Source organism: Heterodontus francisci, unplaced genomic scaffold, assembly GCF_036365525.1.
Source record: "Heterodontus francisci isolate sHetFra1 unplaced genomic scaffold, sHetFra1.hap1 HAP1_SCAFFOLD_1922, whole genome shotgun sequence".
Taxonomy (NCBI): Eukaryota; Metazoa; Chordata; class Chondrichthyes; order Heterodontiformes; family Heterodontidae; genus Heterodontus; species Heterodontus francisci.
The window spans coordinates 19,936-37,874 of record NW_027140939.1 but is presented as its reverse complement, the minus strand read 5'-3'; the positions used below and the strand labels follow the sequence as shown (position 1 = coordinate 37,874).

The 17,939-nt window shown below is 54.1% G+C and overlaps 1 protein-coding gene across 1 annotated transcript in view; it reads right to left on the bottom strand.

Moving 5' to 3' along the window:
* Positions 1 to 988: 988 nt before the first annotated feature.
* nphs1 (NPHS1 adhesion molecule, nephrin) overlaps positions 989 to 17,939 on the bottom strand; it is a 29,883-nt gene continuing 12,932 nt past the window's right edge. The window contains exons 4-8 of the mRNA XM_068026281.1: positions 12,619 to 12,740; positions 10,412 to 10,574; positions 8,979 to 9,135; positions 1,956 to 2,107; positions 989 to 1,104 (exon numbers count right to left, since the gene is read on the bottom strand). Of these exons, the coding sequence (XP_067882382.1) occupies positions 989 to 1,104; positions 1,956 to 2,107; positions 8,979 to 9,135; positions 10,412 to 10,574; positions 12,619 to 12,740 (710 nt within the window). The remainder of the gene's footprint in view (positions 1,105 to 1,955; positions 2,108 to 8,978; positions 9,136 to 10,411; positions 10,575 to 12,618; positions 12,741 to 17,939) is intronic.

The window sequence follows — 17,939 nt, the reverse complement described above, 5'->3', positions numbered from 1 at the left end:
CCAACTTACCATGAAATTTAGTGGTATTATGATCACTATTTCCCAGTGGATCTTTTACTATGACATTGCTAATTAACCCTGTTTCATTACACAATACGAGATCTAAGAGAGCTTTATCTCTAGTCGGTTCTGCAACGTATTGCTCCAAGAAACTATCTCAAAAACATTCTACAAACTCATCTTCTAGACCACGTTTGCCAATTTGATTGTCCCAGTCTATATGCAGATTAAGGATCCCCTACAACTAAAACATTACCTTTTTTATACACTCCAATAATTTCCCGTTTCATGTTCTGTCCAATAATATAACTGCTGTTAGGGGGCCTGTAAAATACTCCCACCAGTGCTTTCTGCTATTCCTAATTTCCACCCAAACTGATTCTACTTCATGATCTTCTGAGGCCAGGTCCCTTTTTATTCATGTCTTTATGTCATCCTTTACTCTCAGGGCTACCCGTCCTCCTTTGCTATTCTTTCTGTCTCTCTGAAATATTGTGTACCCTGGAATATTTATTTCCCAACCTTGATCTCATTGCCACCATGTCTCGGAAATGGCAATTAGATCTAGATCATATTCGTGCCGTTATTTCATCTATCTTATGACAGATACTTCGTGGATTCAGATAAAGGAATCTTAATTTCATTTTCTTTACCTCTAACCCCTGCAATGACCTTAGTTGCCGATGTACAGATTTTTGTAAAACTCTGTCCCTTCCTGTCCCATTCTATTGGGAGTTACCCACATCACTATCCTGCTCCGATGCCCTGACCTCTCTTTGGATTTCTAAATTTCATTTTACTCTAATCCCCCCCGCCCGCCACCCTCCCTCCCCCCCCAGCCCCGCTGCCCCCTCCACCACCACGCCCCCCCCCCCCCCCCAGTCAGTTTAAAACCCTGTCTACAGCCCTAGTTATGCAATTGGACACCTGCCCTTGGTGACCCCCTGGTTTGAGGTCATCACCTCTCGGCCGTAGGTCAAAGGGTGAATTACCTGACTTGGAAGGTCTGCTCCAAACCTCCGTTGAATCCCGCGCTCCAGGCCAGCGTGACAGAGTTGTGGGTTTTACTCAAGACTTTGAGTCCTGTTGGAGGGTCGGGCCGACCTGCCAAAATAAACAGACATCGAGGGGTTAATGTTCAACTGAGTCACGTTGGGAGTGAACAGGAAAGAGAGCCATGCCTAAGGGCTGTAACCCTTCAACAAGCCAATCAATACGAGACTCACCCTGTTTAAGACAGCTTCTCTCTTCCCACTCCCTCGAACCCCTGCTCCCAACAGACATCCCAATCACCCTTCAGCAAAGACGGAGAGAGAGCTGACAGTAAAAGCTCAAACCACTCAAAACCAGGCTTGAGTTGAATGGGTGGGTAGAGTCAGTGATGGGGAAGAGTGGACATGGGCTGTGAGAGGAGAGTGAACGAGTGTGTCGAGTCAATGATGGGGGAGAGTGAACATGGGCTGTGGGAGGAGAGTGAATGGGTGGGTAGAGTCAGTGAAGGGGGAAGAGTGGACATGAGCTGTGGGAGGGGAGTGAATGGGTGGGTAGAGTCAGCGAGAGGGGAGAGTGGACATGGGCTGTGGGAGGAGAGTGAATGGGTGGGTAGAGTCAGTGATGGGGGAGAGTGGACATGGGCTGTGGGTAGAGTCAGTGATGGGGGAGAGTGGACATGGGCTGTGGGGAGAGTCAGTGATGGGGGAGAGTGGACATGGGCTGTGGGTAGAGTCAGTGATGGGGGAGAGTGGACATGGGCTGTGGGTAGAGTCAGTGATGGGGGAGAGTGGACATGGGCTGTGGGGAGAGTCAGTGATGGGGGAGAGTGGACATGGGCTGTGGGGAGAGTCAGTGATGGGGGAGAGTGGACATGGTCTATGGGAGGAATCTCTCTGACACCCTGTATGTCCTCATGTTCTCTGCTTCTGTTCGCTTGGTGTGATCCCGGTTGCAGGACTTACTGCTGCTGACGAGGTGGATATCAAACACATCCAGCCCTAGAGGGTTCTGGGCAGTGCAGGTGAAGGTTGCATAATCCAGAGCTGCACTGGCATTCACGATGCTGAGCTGAGCTGTGTGGAGAGGCCCTTCGTGAAGTGTCGTCTGTAAATATCTAACAAAGAAAATACAGTGACCATCCATATTCCTATCATTGAGGGCAAGGATTCCCCTGACGCAGATTTTATGAGTCTAATTTCCAAATTACTGATTCCCACTTTTCAGCAGGACTGGCTCTCACTGGGGTACAGTTCCCATGGCACTGGCTCTCACCGGGTACAGTTCCCATGGCCCTGGCTCTCACTGGGTACAGTTCCCATGGCCCTGGCTCTCACTGGGGTACAGTTCCCATGGCCCTGGCTCTCACTGGGGTACAGTTCCCATGGCACTGGCTCTCACTGGGTACAGTTCCCATGGCACTGGCTCTCACTGGGTACAGTTCCCATGGCACTGGCTCTCACTGGGGTACAGTACCCATGTCACTGACTCTCACTGGGGTACAGTTCCCAATGGCACTGACTCTCACTGGGTACAGTTCCCATGGCACTGGCTCTCACTGGGGTACAGTACCCATGTCACTGACTCTCACTGGGGTACAGTTCCCAATGGCACTGACTCTCACTGGGTACAGTTCCCATGGCACTGGCTCTCACTGGGGTACAGTTCCCATGGCACTGGCTCTCACTGGGGTATAGTTTACATGTCACTGGCTCTCACTGGGGTACAGTTCCCATGTCACTGGCTCTCACTGGGGTACAGTTTCCAAATCACTGGCTCTCACTGGGTACAGTTTCCATGTCACTGACTCTCACTGGGGTACAGTTTCCATGTCACTGGCTCTCACTGGGTACAGTTTCCACGTCACTGACTCTCACTGGGGTACAGTTTCCATGTCACTGACCCTCACTGGGGTACAGTTTCCATGTCACTGACTCTCACTGGGTCCAGTTCCCATGTCACTGACTGTCACTGGGGTACAGTTCCCATGTCACTGGCTACAGTTTCCATGTCACTGACTCTCACTGGGGTACAGTTTCCATGTCACTGACTCTCACTGGGGTACAGTTTCCACGTCACTGACTCTCACTGGGGTACAGTTTCCATGTCACTGACTCTCACTGGGGTACAGTTTCCATGTCACTGACTCTCACTGGGTCCAGTTCCCATGTCACTGACTGTCACTGGGGTACAGTTCCCATGCCACTGGCTCTCACTGGGGTACAGTTTCCATGTCACTGACTCTCACTGGGGTACAGTTTCCATGTCACTGGCTCTCACTGGGTACAGTTTCCATGTCACTGACTCTCACTGGGGTACAGTTTCCATGTCACTGGCTCTCACTGGGGTCCAGTTTACGTGTCACTGACTCTCACTGGGTCCAGTTCCCATGTCACTGACTCTCACTGGGATCCAGTTCCCATGTCACTGACCCTCACTGGGGTACAGTTCCCATGTCACTGGCTCTCACTGGGGTACAGTTCCCATGTCACTGGCTCTCACTGGGGTACAGTTCCCATGTCAATGACTCTCACTGGGGTACAGTTCCCATGTCACTGGCTACAGTTTCCATGTCACTGACTCTCACTGGGGTACAGTTTCCATGTCACTGGCTCTCACTGGGTACAGTTTCCATGTCACTGGCTCTCACTGGGGTCCAGTTTACGTGTCACTGACTCTCACTGGGTCCAGTTCCCATGTCACTGACTCTCACTGGGGTACAGTTTCCATGTCACTGGCTCTCACTTGTACAGTTTCCAAGTCACTGGCTCTCACTGGGGTCCAGTTCCCATGTCACTGACCCTCACTGGGGTACTGTTCCCATGTCACTGGCTCTCACTGGGGTACAGTTCCCATGTCACTGGCTCTCGCTGGGGTACAGTTCCCATGTCATTGACTCTCACTGGGGTACAGTTCCCATATCACAGACTCTCACTGGGGTACAGTTCCCATGTCACTGGCTCTCACTGGGGTACAGTTCCCATATCACAGACTCTCACTGGGGTACAGTTCCCATGTCACTGGCTCTCACTGGGGTACAGTTCCCATGTCACTGGCTCTCACTGGGGTACAGTTGCCATATCACAGACTATCACTGGGGTACAGTTCCCATATCACAGACTCTCACTGGGGTACAGTTCCCATGTCACTGGCTCTCACTGGGGTACAGTTGCCATATCAGACTCTCACTGGGGTACAGTTCCCATCTCACAGACTCTCACTGGGGTACAGTTCCCATGTCACTGGCTCTCACTGGGGTACAGTTCCCATGTCACTGACTCGCACTGGGGTACAGTTCCCATGTCACTGGCTGTCACTGGGTACAGTTTCCATGTCACTGACTCTCACTGGGGTACAGTTTCCACGTCACTGGCTCTCACTGGGTACAGTTTCCATGTCACTGACTCTCACTGGGTACAGTTTCCATGTCACTGGCTCTCACTGGGGTCCAGTTTACGTGTCACTGACTCTCACTGGGTCCAGTTCCCATGTCACTGACTCTCACTGGGGTACAGTTTCCATGTCACTGGCTCTCACTTGTACAGTTTCCAAGTCACTGACTCTCACTGGGGTCCAGTTCCCATGTCACTGACCCTCACTGGGGTACAGTTCCCATGTCACTGGCTCTCACTGGGGTACAGTTCCCATGTCACTGGCTCTCACTGGGGTACAGTTTATTTATTTAGAGATACAGCACTGAAACAGGCCCTTCAGCCCACTCAGTCTGTGCTGACCAACAACCACCCATTTATACTAATCCTACATTAATCCCATATTCCCTACCACATCCCCACCATTCTCCCGCTACCTACCTACACTAGGGGCAATTTATAATGGCCAATTTACCTATCAACCCACAAGTCTTTGGCTGTGGGAGGAAACCGGAGCACCCGGCGAAAACCCACGCAGACACAGGGAGAACTTGCAAACACCGCACAGGCAGTACCCAGAATTGAACCCGGGTCGCTGGAGCAGTGAGGCTGCAGTGCTAACCACTGCGCCACTGTGCCGCCCATGGCACCGGCTGTCACTGGGGTACAAATAAACATATACCAAGTGATGTCATTTTCCATAACTCACCCCCTCCTCAAAACCCTCAATCACCACCTCCTCACCCTATCCCTCAGTCCCACCTCCTCACCCTATCCCTCAATCACCACCTCCTCACCCTATCCCTCAGTCCCACCTCCTCACCCTATCCCTCACTCCCACCTCCTCACCCTATCCCTCAGTCCCACCTCCTCACCCTATCCCTCAATCCCCACCTCCTCACCCTATCCCTCACTCCCACCTCCTCACCCTATCCCTCAGTCCCACCTCCTCACCCTATCCCTCAAACCCCACCTCCTCACCCTATCCTTCACTCCCACCTCCTCACCCTATCCCTCAAACCCCACCTCCTCACCCTATCCCTCAATCCCCACCTCCTCACCCTATCCCTCAATCCCCACCTCCTCACCCTATCCCTCAATCACCACCTCCTCACCCTATCCCTCAATCACCACCTCCTCACCCTATCCCTCAATCACCACCTCCTCACCCTATCCCTCAGTCCCACCTCCTCACCCTATCCCTCAATCACCACCTCCTCACCCTATCCCTCAATCCCCACCTCCTCACCCGATCCCTCAGTCCCACCTCCTCACCCTATCCCTCAATCACCACCTCCTCACCCTATCCCTCAATCACCACCTCCTCACCCTATCCCTCACTCCCACCTCCTCACCCTATCCCTCAGTCCCACCTCCTCACCCTATCCCTCAGTCCCCACCTCCTCACCCTATCCCTCAGTCCCACCTCCTCACCCTATCCCTCAGTCCCCACCTCCTCACCCTATCCCTCACTCCCACCTCCTCACCCTATCCCTCAGTCCCACCTCCTCACCCTATCCCTCAGTCCCCACCTCCTCACCCTATCCCTCAAACCCCACCTCCTCACCCTATCCCTCAGTCCCACCTCCTCACCCTATCCCTCAGTCCCCACCTCCTCACCCTATCCCTCAGTCCCCACCTCCTCACCCTATCCCTCAGTCCCACGTCCTCACCCTATCCCTCAAACCCCACCTCCTCACCCTATCCCTCACTCCCACCTCCTCACCCTATCCCTCAGTCCCCACCTCCTCACCCTATCCCTCAGTCCCACCTCCTCACCCTATCCCTCAATCCCCACCTCCTCACCCTATCCCTCAATCCCCACCTCCTCACCCTATCCCTCAGTCCCACCTCCTCACCCTATCCCTCAATCCCCACCTCCTCACCCTATCCCTCAATCACCACCTCCTCACCCTATCCCTCAGTCCCACCTCCTCACCCTATCCCTCAATCACCACCTCCTCACCCTATCCCTCAGTCCCACCTCCTCACCCTATCCCTCACTCCCACCTCCTCACCCTATCCCTCAAACCCCACCTCCTCACCCTATCCCTCAATCACCACCTCCTCACCCTATCCCTCAGTCCCACCTCCTCACCCTATCCCTCAATCACCACCTCCTCACCCTATCCCTCAATCCCCACCTCCTCACCCTATCCCTCAATCCCCACCTCCTCACCCTATCCCTCAATCCCCACCTCCTCACCCTATCCCTCAATCACCACCTCCTCACCCTATCCCTCAAACCCCACCTCCTCACCCTATCCCTCAATCCCCACCTCCTCACCCTATCCCTCAATCCCCACCTCCTCACCCTATCCCTCAATCACCACCTCCTCACCCTATCCCTCAGTCCCACCTCCTCACCCTATCCCTCACTCCCACCTCCTCACCCTATCCCTCAAACCCCACCTCCTCACCCTATCCCTCAATCACCACCTCCTCACCCTATCCCTCAGTCCCACCTCCTCACCCTATCCCTCAATCACCACCTCCTCACCCTATCCCTCAATCCCCACCTCCTCACCCTATCCCTCAATCCCCACCTCCTCACCCTATCCCTCAATCCCCACCTCCTCACCCTATCCCTCAATCACCACCTCCTCACCCTATCCCTCAAACCCCACCTCCTCACCCTATCCCTCAATCCCCACCTCCTCACCCTATCCCTCAATCCCCACCTCCTCACCCTATCCCTCAATCACCACCTCCTCACCCTATCCCTCAATCCCCACCTCCTCACCCTATCCCTCAATCACCACCTCCTCACCCTATCCCTCAAACCCCACCTCCTCACCCTATCCCTCAATCACCACCTCCTCACCCTATCCCTCAATCCCCAATTCCTCACCCTATCCCTCAATCACCACCTCCTCAAAACCCTCAATCCCCACTTCCTCACCCTATCCCTCAATCCCCACCTCCTCACCCTATCCCTCAATCCCCACCTCCTCACCCTGTCACTCAATCACCACCTCCTCACCCTATCCCTCAGTCCCCACCTCCTCACCCTATCCCTCAATCCCCACCTCCTCACCCTATCCCTCACTCCCACCTCCTCACCCTATCTCTCAATCCCCACCTCCTCACCCTATCCCTCACTCCCACCTCCTCACCCTATCCCTCAATCACCACCTCCTCACCCTATCCCTCAATCCCCACCTCCTCACCCGATCCCTCAATCACCACCTCCTCACCCGATCCCTCAGTCCCACCTCCTCACCCTATCCCTCAATCCCCCTCCTCACCCTCGCCCTCACTCCCATCTCCGCAACCTATCCCTCACTCCCACCTCCTCACCCTATCCCTCAGTCCCACCTCCTCACCCTATCCCTCAATCCCCCTCCTCACCCTCGCCCTCACTCCCATCTCCGCAACCTATCCCTCACTCCCACCTCCTCACCCTATCCCTCAGTCCCACCTCCTCACCCTATCCCTCAGTCCCACCTCCTTACCCTATCTCTCAATCCCCACCTCCTCACCCTATCCCTCACTCCCACTTCCTCACCCTATCCCTCAATCACCACCTCCTCACCCTATCCCTCAATCCCCACCTCCTCACCCTATCCCTCACTCCCACCTCCTCACCCTATCCCTCAATCACCACCTCCTCACCCTATCCCTCAATCCCCACCTCCTCACCCTATCCCTCACTCCCACCTCCTCACCCTATCCCTCAATCACCACCTCCTCACCCTATCCCTCAACCACCACCTCCTCACCCTATCCCTCAATCCCCACCTCCTCACCCTATCCCTCACTCCCACCTCCTCACCCTATCCCTCACTCCCACCTCCTCACCCTATCCCTCACTCCCACCTCCTCACCCTATCCCTCACTCCCACCTCCTCACCCTATCCCTCAATCACCACCTCCTCACCCTATCCCTCAATCACCACCTCCTCACCCTATCCCTCAGTCCCACCTCCTCACCCTATCCCTCAATCCCCACCTCCTCACCCTATCCCTCAATCCCCACCTCCTCACCCTATCCCTCAATCCCCACCTCCTCACCCTATCCCTCACTCCCACCTCCTCACCCTATCCCTCAATCACCACCTCCTCACCCTATCCCTCAATCACCACCTCCTCACCCTATCCCTCAATCACCACCTCCTCACCCGATCCCTCAGTCCCACCTCCTCACCCTATCCCTCAATCCCCCTCCTCACCCTCGCCCTCACTCCCATCTCCGCAACCTATCCCTCAGTCCCACCTCCTCACCCTATCCCTCACTCCCACCTCCTCACTCTATCCCTCACTCCCACCTCCTCACCCTATCCCTCACTCCCACCTCCTCACCCTATCCCTCACTCCCACCTCCTCACCCTATCCCTCAATCTGTTGTATGTGAAATAATCTCGTGCACCCACTTACCGTCTTTGTTAATAACTCACACTGCAGCCTCAGATAGTGTCAGGCATTCAGAGCAATCGATCCCAATGGAAGACACTCCCAGTGTTTCCAGAGCAACATTCCTCCTCCGAGCAGCACCACTAGAGAAGATTAACTCATGGCTCATGGGATCTTGCCATGCATGAAATGGATGAAGAAACCTCAGTAAGTCTGAGCTGCCTCTATGATTACACACTCCCTGAAGGAGCCATCGTCACCTACCTGGGATTATTGGGGTCCAGAGTTACCCCATTCTTTGCCCAGTCGAACTCCACGTTGGGAATCCCCTCAGCTTTGCAGGTCAGTATGGCTGTGGTGGTCTCGTCCCCACTTACCGCCACCTTACTCAATTCAACAGCTTTCTGTAACTCCGGTTTAACTGTACAAATATCACAAAACAGCCGTGAGTCAGAACTCTCTCTACACTGTCCCCATCAAACACTCCCCAGGACAGGTACAGTACGGGGGTTAGATACAGAGTAAAGCTCCCTCTACACTGTCCCCATCAAACACTCCCAGGACAGGTACAGTACGGAGGTTAGATACAGAGTAAAGCTCCCTCTACACTGTCCCCATCAAACACTCCCAGGACAGGTACAGTACGGGGGTTAGATACAGAGTAAAGTTCCCTCTACACTGTCCCCATCAAACAGTCCCAGGACAGGTACAGCACGGAGGTTAGATACAGAGTAAAGCTCCCTCTACACTGTCCCTATCAAACACTCCCCAGGACAGGTACAGTACGGGGGTTAGATACAGAGTAAAGCTCCCTCTACACTGTCCCCATCAAACACTCGCAGGACAGGTACAGTACGGGGGTTAGATACAGAGTAAAGCTCCCTCTACACTGTCCCCATCAAACACTCGCAGGACAGGTACAGCACACGGTTAGATACAGAGTAAAGCTCCCTCTACACTGTCCACATCAAACACTCCCCAGGACAGGTACAGTACGGGGGTTAGATACAGAGGAAAGCTCCCTCTACACTGTCCCCATCAAACACTCGCAGGACAGGTACAGCACACGGTTAGATACAGAGTAAAGCTCCCTCTACACTGTCCACATCAAACACTCCCCAGGACAGGTACAGTACGGGGGTTAGATACAGAGTAAAGCTCCCTCTACACTGTCCCCATCAAACACTCCCAGGACAGGTACAGTACGGGGGTTAGATACAGAGTAAAGCTCCCTCTACACTGTCCCCATCAAACACTCCCAGGACAGGTACAGTACAGGGGGTTAGATACAGAGTAAAGCTCCCTCCACACTGTCCCCATCAAACACTCCCAGGACCGGTACAGCACGGGGTTAGATACAGAGTAAAGCTCTCTCTGCACTGTCCCTCCAATGTGTGCTTTGCCTCACCGCACGCTAACTCCCGTCTTGCAGTAACATTGTTTGGACTTTAGTCCGATTTATTCTGTGAACTGATGGAGTGTGGGAGTGCCCCAGATTCATGTCACACAATGCAGACACTGTGAGGCTGGGATTGCAGAGCTGGCACAGAGAGTGACAAGGGGGAGACACAACCCTTAATGTCCAGAGAGAGATGGAGACCGGTTTGTAACTGGAGAGAAGAGTTGCTACAACCTGTGTCTGAAAGCTCACTCATAGCGTGGACACTGTTGTGGGTAAAGCTGTTCGACTCTCTTACATTGTACGATGAGCTGAGCACTGGCTGTAGCTTCTGGGGAAATTCCATTATCAGCTGAGCATTCATATCTCCCGGCATCGCTCCGCTTTGCATCCTCAATGATGAGTTTGGTGGTGTTGTTCATGAAAAGCTGGTCATCCTCGGTCACTTCCCGTCCTTGACCCTTTGGAAAGTAAACAAAGTCCAGGAATCAGCTTTCAGCCAAGACACAGAGTAAACCTGAGGATTGGGAGGATTTTAGAAAGGGAGAATAGAATATGAATGTAAACTAGCAAAAAATATAAACACGGACTGTAAAAGCTTCTATAGATACGTAAAAAGGAAACCTTTGGCTAAGACAAATGTGGGTCCATTACAGGCAGAGTCAGGAGAATTTATAATGGGCAATAGAGAAATGACAGAGAAGCTAAATGATAACTTTGTGTTTGTCTTCACTGAGGAAGATACAAGAAATCTTCCAGAATTAGAGATCCAAGGGATTAGGGAGAATGAGGAATTGAAGGAAATGAGTATTAGTAAGAAGGTTGTATTGGAGAAATTAATGGGACTGAAGGTTGATAAGTCCCCAGGACCTGATATTCTACATCCCAGAATGTTGAAAGAGGTAGCTATGGAGATAGTGGATGCAATGGTGATCTTCTTCCAAAATTCTACAGATTCTGGAGCGGTTCCTGCAGATTGGAAGGTAGCAAATGTCACCCCACTATTTAAGGAAGGGAGGGAGAGAAAAAACAGGGAATTACAGACCTGTTAGCCTTACATCAGTCATTAAGAAAATGCTGGAATCTATTCTAAAGTGATAAATGGGCACTTGGATAATAATGATCTGATTGGGCAGAGTCAACATGGATTTATGAATGGGAAATCATGTTTGACGAACCTGTTGGAGATTTTTGAGGATGTCACTAACAGAATTAATAAAGGGGAGTTGGTGGACGTGGTATACTTGGATTTTCAGAAGGCTTTTGATAAAGTCCCCCACAGGAGGTTGGTTAGCAAAATTAAAGCACATGGGAGAGGAGGTAACATGGATTAAGGATTGGTTAACAGACAGAAAACAGAGAGTAGGAATAAACAGGTCATTCTCACGTTGGCAGGCTGTGACTAGTGGGGTACTACAGGAATCAGTGCTTGGGTCCCAGCTGTTCACAATATATATCAGTGATTTGGATGCGGGGACCAAATGTAATATTTCCAAGTTTGTGGATGACACAAAACTCGGTGGGAATGTGTGTTGTGAGAAAAGCAAAGCAGCTTCAAGGGGATTTGGACAAACTTAGTGAGTGGGCAAGATGGAATATAATGTGGAAAAATGTGAGGTTATCCACTTTGGTAGGAGGAACAGATGTACAGGGTATTTCTTAAATGTAAGAGATTAGAAAATATAGATGTACAAAGGGACTTGGGTGTCCTCGTTAATAAGTCACTGAAAGCGAACATGCAGGTACAGCAAGCAATTAGGAAGGCGAATGGTATGTTCGTCTTTATTGCAAGAGGATTTGAGTACAGGAGTAGTGAAGTCTTGCTTCAACTGTATAGAACCTTGGTTAGATCGCACCGAGAGTACTGTGTGCAGTTTTGGTCCCCTTGCCTTAGGAAGGATATTATTGCCATAGAGGGAGTGCAACGAAGGTTCACCGGTCTTGTTCCCGGGATGGCGGGACTGTCCTATGAAGAGAGATTGGGGAAGCTGGGCCTTTATTCTCTAGAGTTTTGAAGAATGAGAGGTGATCTCATTGAAACCAAAAATACTTAAAGGGATAGACAGGGTAGATACAGGTAAGATATTTCCCCTGGTTGAGGAGTCTAGAACCAGGGAACACAATTTCAAAATAAGAGGGAAGCCACTTCGGACAAAGATGAGGAGAAATGTCTTTACTCAGAGGGTTGTGAATCTTTGGAATTCTCTACCCCAGAGAGCTGTAGATGCTCAGTCATTGAGTATATTCAAGAGTGAGGTCGATCAATTTTTGGGAATCGAGGGATAAGGAGGGAAAGGGGAGATGAGGTTGAAGGTCAGCCATGATCTTACTGAATGGGGGGAGCAGGGTCGAAGGGCTGAATGGCCTCCTCCTGATACTAGTTCTAATGGTTTTAGGAGGGCAGCGCCCTGGTGGGGGATTCAGAATTCCTGCTTTTCCAGACTGAGTCTGACTCGGACACTGCAGGAGGTGACAGTGAATGGAAGATTGAGGCTTCTCACTTACAGTCCATTTCCATATCACCATGTTACTGCACACAGGATTCGCATCTGCTGTACAAACTAACTCGACAGATCCTCCCACCATCACCTCTGCCGGGTCACTGATCCTATGAATTCGAGGCGAATCTGAGTGCCAGAAAAAAAAAAATTCAGATCCTGGTTAGTGAAGATGTACAATCAGTGTATCACAAAACTCCAAATACCCCTCCTCAAGAACCTTTACAACGCAAATAAACACGTACACTGTCAATGTCCAGGTTAGATACAGAATAAAACTCCCTCTACACTGTCCCCATCAAACACTCCCCAGAACAGGTACAGTACGGGGGTTAGATACAGAGTAAAGCTCCCTCTACACTGTCCCCCATCAAACACTCCCAGGGCAGGTACAGCACGGGGTTAGATACAGAGTAAAGCTCCCTCTACACTGTCCCCCATCAAACACTCCCAGGACAGGTACAGTACGGGGGTTAGATACAGAGTAAAGCTCCCTCTACACTGTCCCCATCAAACACTCCCAGGACAGTTACAGCACGGGGGTTAGATACAGAGTAAAGCTCCCTCTACACTGTCCCCCATCAAACACTCCCAGGGCAGGTACAGCACGGGGTTAGATACAGAGTAAAGCTCCCTCTACACTGTCCCCCATCAAATACTCCCCAGGACAGGTACAGTACGGGGTTAGATGCAGAGTAAAGCTCCCTCTCCACTGTCCCCATCAAACACTCCCAGGACAGGTACAGCACGGGGATTGGCTGCTCTCTGATTGGGAATACTGAGTGTTGAGAGCCTCAACGAGGTGCAGCTGAGAGTGCTGGTGGCAGTTGGAGGTTGCAGAGGTGGAGAGAGGAGCTGCACTGAGCAAGGGAGAGCTTCTACAAACAAGCAGAGGAAAACTCCAACAACAATCACCTTTAAAAGAGAAGAAAGTGACATTTTGTGGAAACAAGGCTTTGTCTGGAGGTGGGTGCTGAACACCAGTAATTTACTTTGGACTGTTGGGGGAGGAACAAGTGGCTGGAACAACAAGGGGTGGGGCTGCCAATTCAACAGGAATCTGTGCTGCTGCAAAAGCACACAGGGAAGCTCCCTCCCCACCCCAATTGCCAAGCCTGGGTCAGCTGAAGCTGCCCAGCTAAACAGACGGAAGGGGATAGATAGTGCCTGGGCAGCTTCAGCTCACCCAGGTGAAGACGACTCCCCCAACCAGAAGACCGGAAGACCAACTTCAAAGACTGTTTTAAGTGTACTGTGAGCACCACCTCCAGAAAGCAAGTCATCCCTTCCAGCCTGCCTTTGCCTCTCCTCTCTTACCTCAGCCTCTCCACTAACCTGTTGTTTGTTTGTTTGTCTTTTCAAATTTTTCTGTGAATCTGTTATTTAGTGTGCAAGTCCACAATTTGGGGTGGGTTTAGCTCTTGGACCCATGGCAAGCCCTTCATCACCGGTGGCGGGGCCCTCTACTACCTACGCAGCTGCAGCTTCTGTGGCTGCCCACGTGGCCCCGTCACCCTTTAAATTATTGACATGCAGCCATGGGGTGAAGAGCTATCCCCACCCCAACATGTCTATTGAGGCCTGCGTAAAGGCAATGGCCGAGGTTGTCGGCCCCTCGGCCATTGTTGCGGCCTCAAAGATGTATGGGAAGGCTGTGTTCTTTTTGAAGACCGAGCGGGCGGTGTCCCTGGCCCTGAGTAAAGGGCTCACTGTGGGGGGGACCTTCCTGCCAGTGGACCCTCTGGGGGCCACTGCGCATCGGATAATGTTGTCCAACGTCCCACCCTTCATTCCCAGTGAGCTCCTCCTCCCCCACCTGCACCATCTGGGGGAGGTGAGGTCGGGGATCACCCCAGTCCGGCTTGGTCTTCGGGAGCACAGCCTCCAACATGTCTACTCCTTCCGCCGCCAGTTATTTATGCAGCTGGCGCGGGAGGAGGACACGGAGGGCCAATTTAATGTGGAGTTCCAGGGGACGGCCTACCGCGTCTTTTGGACCTCGGACGGGGCGCGGTGCCACGTCTGCAAGGGGGTGGGGCATGTTCGGAAGAACTGCCCCAACCTCCCGGCCGCCAGCTCCACCTCGGCGGCCCAGAGTGGTTCCACAGCACCTCCTCCCACTCCCCCCGCACATCCAACAGACACCGCTCAGTCGGTTCCGGAGGCTGTGGTTTTCACAGCCTCTGGCGGGGAGGGGAGTGTCCGTCCGAGCGGAAGGAAGACGCGGGGAAAAAAGAAACATCGTGAGGCGCGTCCCCTGGACACTTTGACTCAACCCGAGCCTGAGCTCAGCCCAAAGCCCATTCCCATGGAATCCACCTGTCCCAGGGCTGGGCTCAGGCCCAGGGTGACTAAAAAAAGAAAAAAGGGTGCGGAGGCGGAGGCCTCTGATGACATGGAGGTCTCTGAGTCTCCGCGCCCAAGTGCGAAAAAGAGGAGAAGGCACCCCTCCACAGAAATAACACAGGGCCCTGAGGTGCAGGGCCCATCTGTTGGAGGGGAGCTGCCTCCTGTTTCTGGTCCTCAGGTGCCCCCTACCGCCACCACCAAGGCTGCAAAGTCCGGGCAGGTGCTCCCTATTCCTCAGGATGGAGGGGAGGGGATGGCCCCGGTACATGAGGCCCCTCCTGAAGGAGTAAGTGGGGCCCTGCTTGTGGTGGGGGAGCCTGGGGAAGCCGCCCATTCTGCCACTGCTACTGGGTCGGGTGTCCTGAATGAAGGGGAGGGCGAGGCCCCAGAGGGTCGGGCCTCCCAGCCGGAGTCCACCACCAACCAGGAGACACCCGACCCAGTTATAACTGAGAATGCTGCCCCACCTGCTGGGCCTGTGGGTGCTGGCGGAGCCGGAGATAGCCTCCTCCCTCCGCCTCCAATCTCGGCTCCGGCTGGTTTCCCGGAGTCGGGAACTTCTGTCTCCCCTGGACCACTCATTGCCCTGGGGACGGAGGTGGAGGGGGGTCCTGAGCCGCTGGTGCCTACAGGCTCCAGTTTTACAATAGAACCCAGAGAGGACTCCTCCGCCATCGATCCTGGGGGTGGGATCGTGACGGAGGCGGGACCGGCTGGCGCGGCCGGGACGTCCGCCCCACAGTGTGTGGTGGATGTGTTGGCCGCTGGCGGTGACGACCAGGAGGAGGATGGGGATTCGGTGCGGGGCACGGAGGATGATCTTGATTCCATCGCCAGTGAGGTGGTGGAGTCCCTCGTGCCTCCCACCGAATCTCCTCTCATCCCCACGGCGGAACTCCGGGATTTCCTAGCGGCTTGCAGGGGTTGCCGCAATAAAGTTCAGCTGGCCCTCGACCGTTGGTCGAATCTGGCGCTGATCATCCAGTCCGTCCGTGCCGCCCTTAAGATAGCGGGCAAGCGCGCGGACGTGAAACTGGTTGAGAGGCGCCGTTTTAATGTGTTCCTCAATGGGTTGCTGGGGGAGTGGAGGGCCAGGTGCACTTCCACTTCCTCCTCACAGTGAGGTGTTGGTGACGGGTTTTAAGTACCTTTGACATGAAGATAACCATAGCCAGCCTCAACATCAACGGCAGCAGAGGGGTCTCACTGCAGATTTCACAATCTCTCAGTCCTTAGGGAAGGGAGATGCGCGGTGAGCTTTCTGCAGGAAACCCACACCGTTCCGGGAGACGAAGCCACCTGGCTCCTGGAGTGGCAGGGTGGGGTCTACATGAGTCACCTCACCACTATTTCTAGTGGGGTGGCTATCTTGTTGGCCCCGACTTTTCAGCCGGAGATCTTGGGGGTCAAGGAGCTAGTGCCGGGCCGCTTGCTCCACCTCGCCGTTCGCCTGGGTAGCGTGCCGCTCCACTTTGTGAACGTGTACGCGCCCAGGCCCGGCGCTTTGCAAGCGCGCTTCTTTGAAGAAGTGTCCGCTCTCTTGAGCTCCATCGATAGCGGTGAGTGCATCATCCTCGGGGGGGATTATAACTGCACCCTCGAGGTGGGGGATCACTCCGGTCCCCAGCGCGGCCAAGCGTCGGTGGAGAAGTTGAGGGGACTGATCAGCTCCCTTAACTTGGTGGACGTCTGGCGGAATCTCCATCCCGACTCCAGCGCCTTCACGTGGAGGTCTGGAGGAGGGGGGTCGCGAATCGACCGCCTCTACATTTCGCAGGCGTACGCCTCCCGCGTTTCGGCGGCCTCCATGCGGCTGGTGCCGTGCTCGGACCACCGCCTGGTGTGGGCGGAGTTCACTCCGCTCCGCACGCGGGCGGGGTCCGCGTACTGGCACTTTAACAACCGGCTGCTGGAGGACGTGCGATTTCGGGACTCGTTCTGTCGATTCTGGGCCGACTGGAGAAGGAAGCAGGGGGGCTTCCCCTCCTTGAGGCTATGGTGGGATGTGGGCAAGACTCACATCCGCGTCTTCTGTCAGGAGTACGCGAAGGGGTCGACCAAGAGGCGGGAAGCCGAGATCGGGCGCCTTGAGAGGGAGGTGCTCGACTTGGAGTCCCGCCTCGGTCATGCCGTCGCGGACTCGGCCCTGTGGCAGGTGTACAAAGAGAAGAAGGGCGCGCTGAGGAACCTGCAGCTCATAGGGTCCCGAGGCGTGTACGTGAGGTCGCGGATCCAGATCCTGGAAGATTTGGACCGCGCCTCTCCCTTCTTCTACTCGCTGGAAAAATGGCGGGGGGTCCGTAAGCAGCTCGTCGAGCTGCTGGCCGACGACGGATCCTCCATCACGGATCCGGAGGGAATGGGCCTCCTGGTCCGGACTTATTACAGTGCGTTGTTCTCTCCGGATCCGTCCAGCGAGGATGCGCGCAGAGTTTTGTGGGAGGACCTGCCGCAGGTCAGCCCGGAGGGCGCCGAAGGATTGGAGGCTCCGCTCACGTTGGCGGAGCTGACTGGCGCCCTCCAGCAGCTCTCGAGGGGCAAATCCCCAGGGCTGGATGGGTTGACCGTGGAGTTCCTCAGGGCGTTCTGGGACGTCCTGGGGGACGATTACGTGCGGGTCCTGGGGGAAAGCCTGGCGACCGGGGAGATGCCCCTCTCGTGGCGCAGGGCGGTCATCGTCCTGCTGCCGAAGAGGGGCGATCTCCGCCTGCTTAAAAACTGGCGTCCGGTCTCCCTCCTCAGCACGGATTATAAGATCTTTGCCCGGGCTATGTCTACCCGCCTGGGCTCCGTGCTGGCCCACATGATCCACCCCGACCAGTCCTACACGGTCCCGGGCCGGTCCATCCAGGACAACATCCACCTTGTCCGGGACCTGATCCATCTTTCCCAGAGGACTGGTCAGTCGGTCGCCTTTCTCTCCCTCGATCAGGAGAAGGCGCTCGACAGGGTGGATCACGATTACCTTTTCGGGACTCT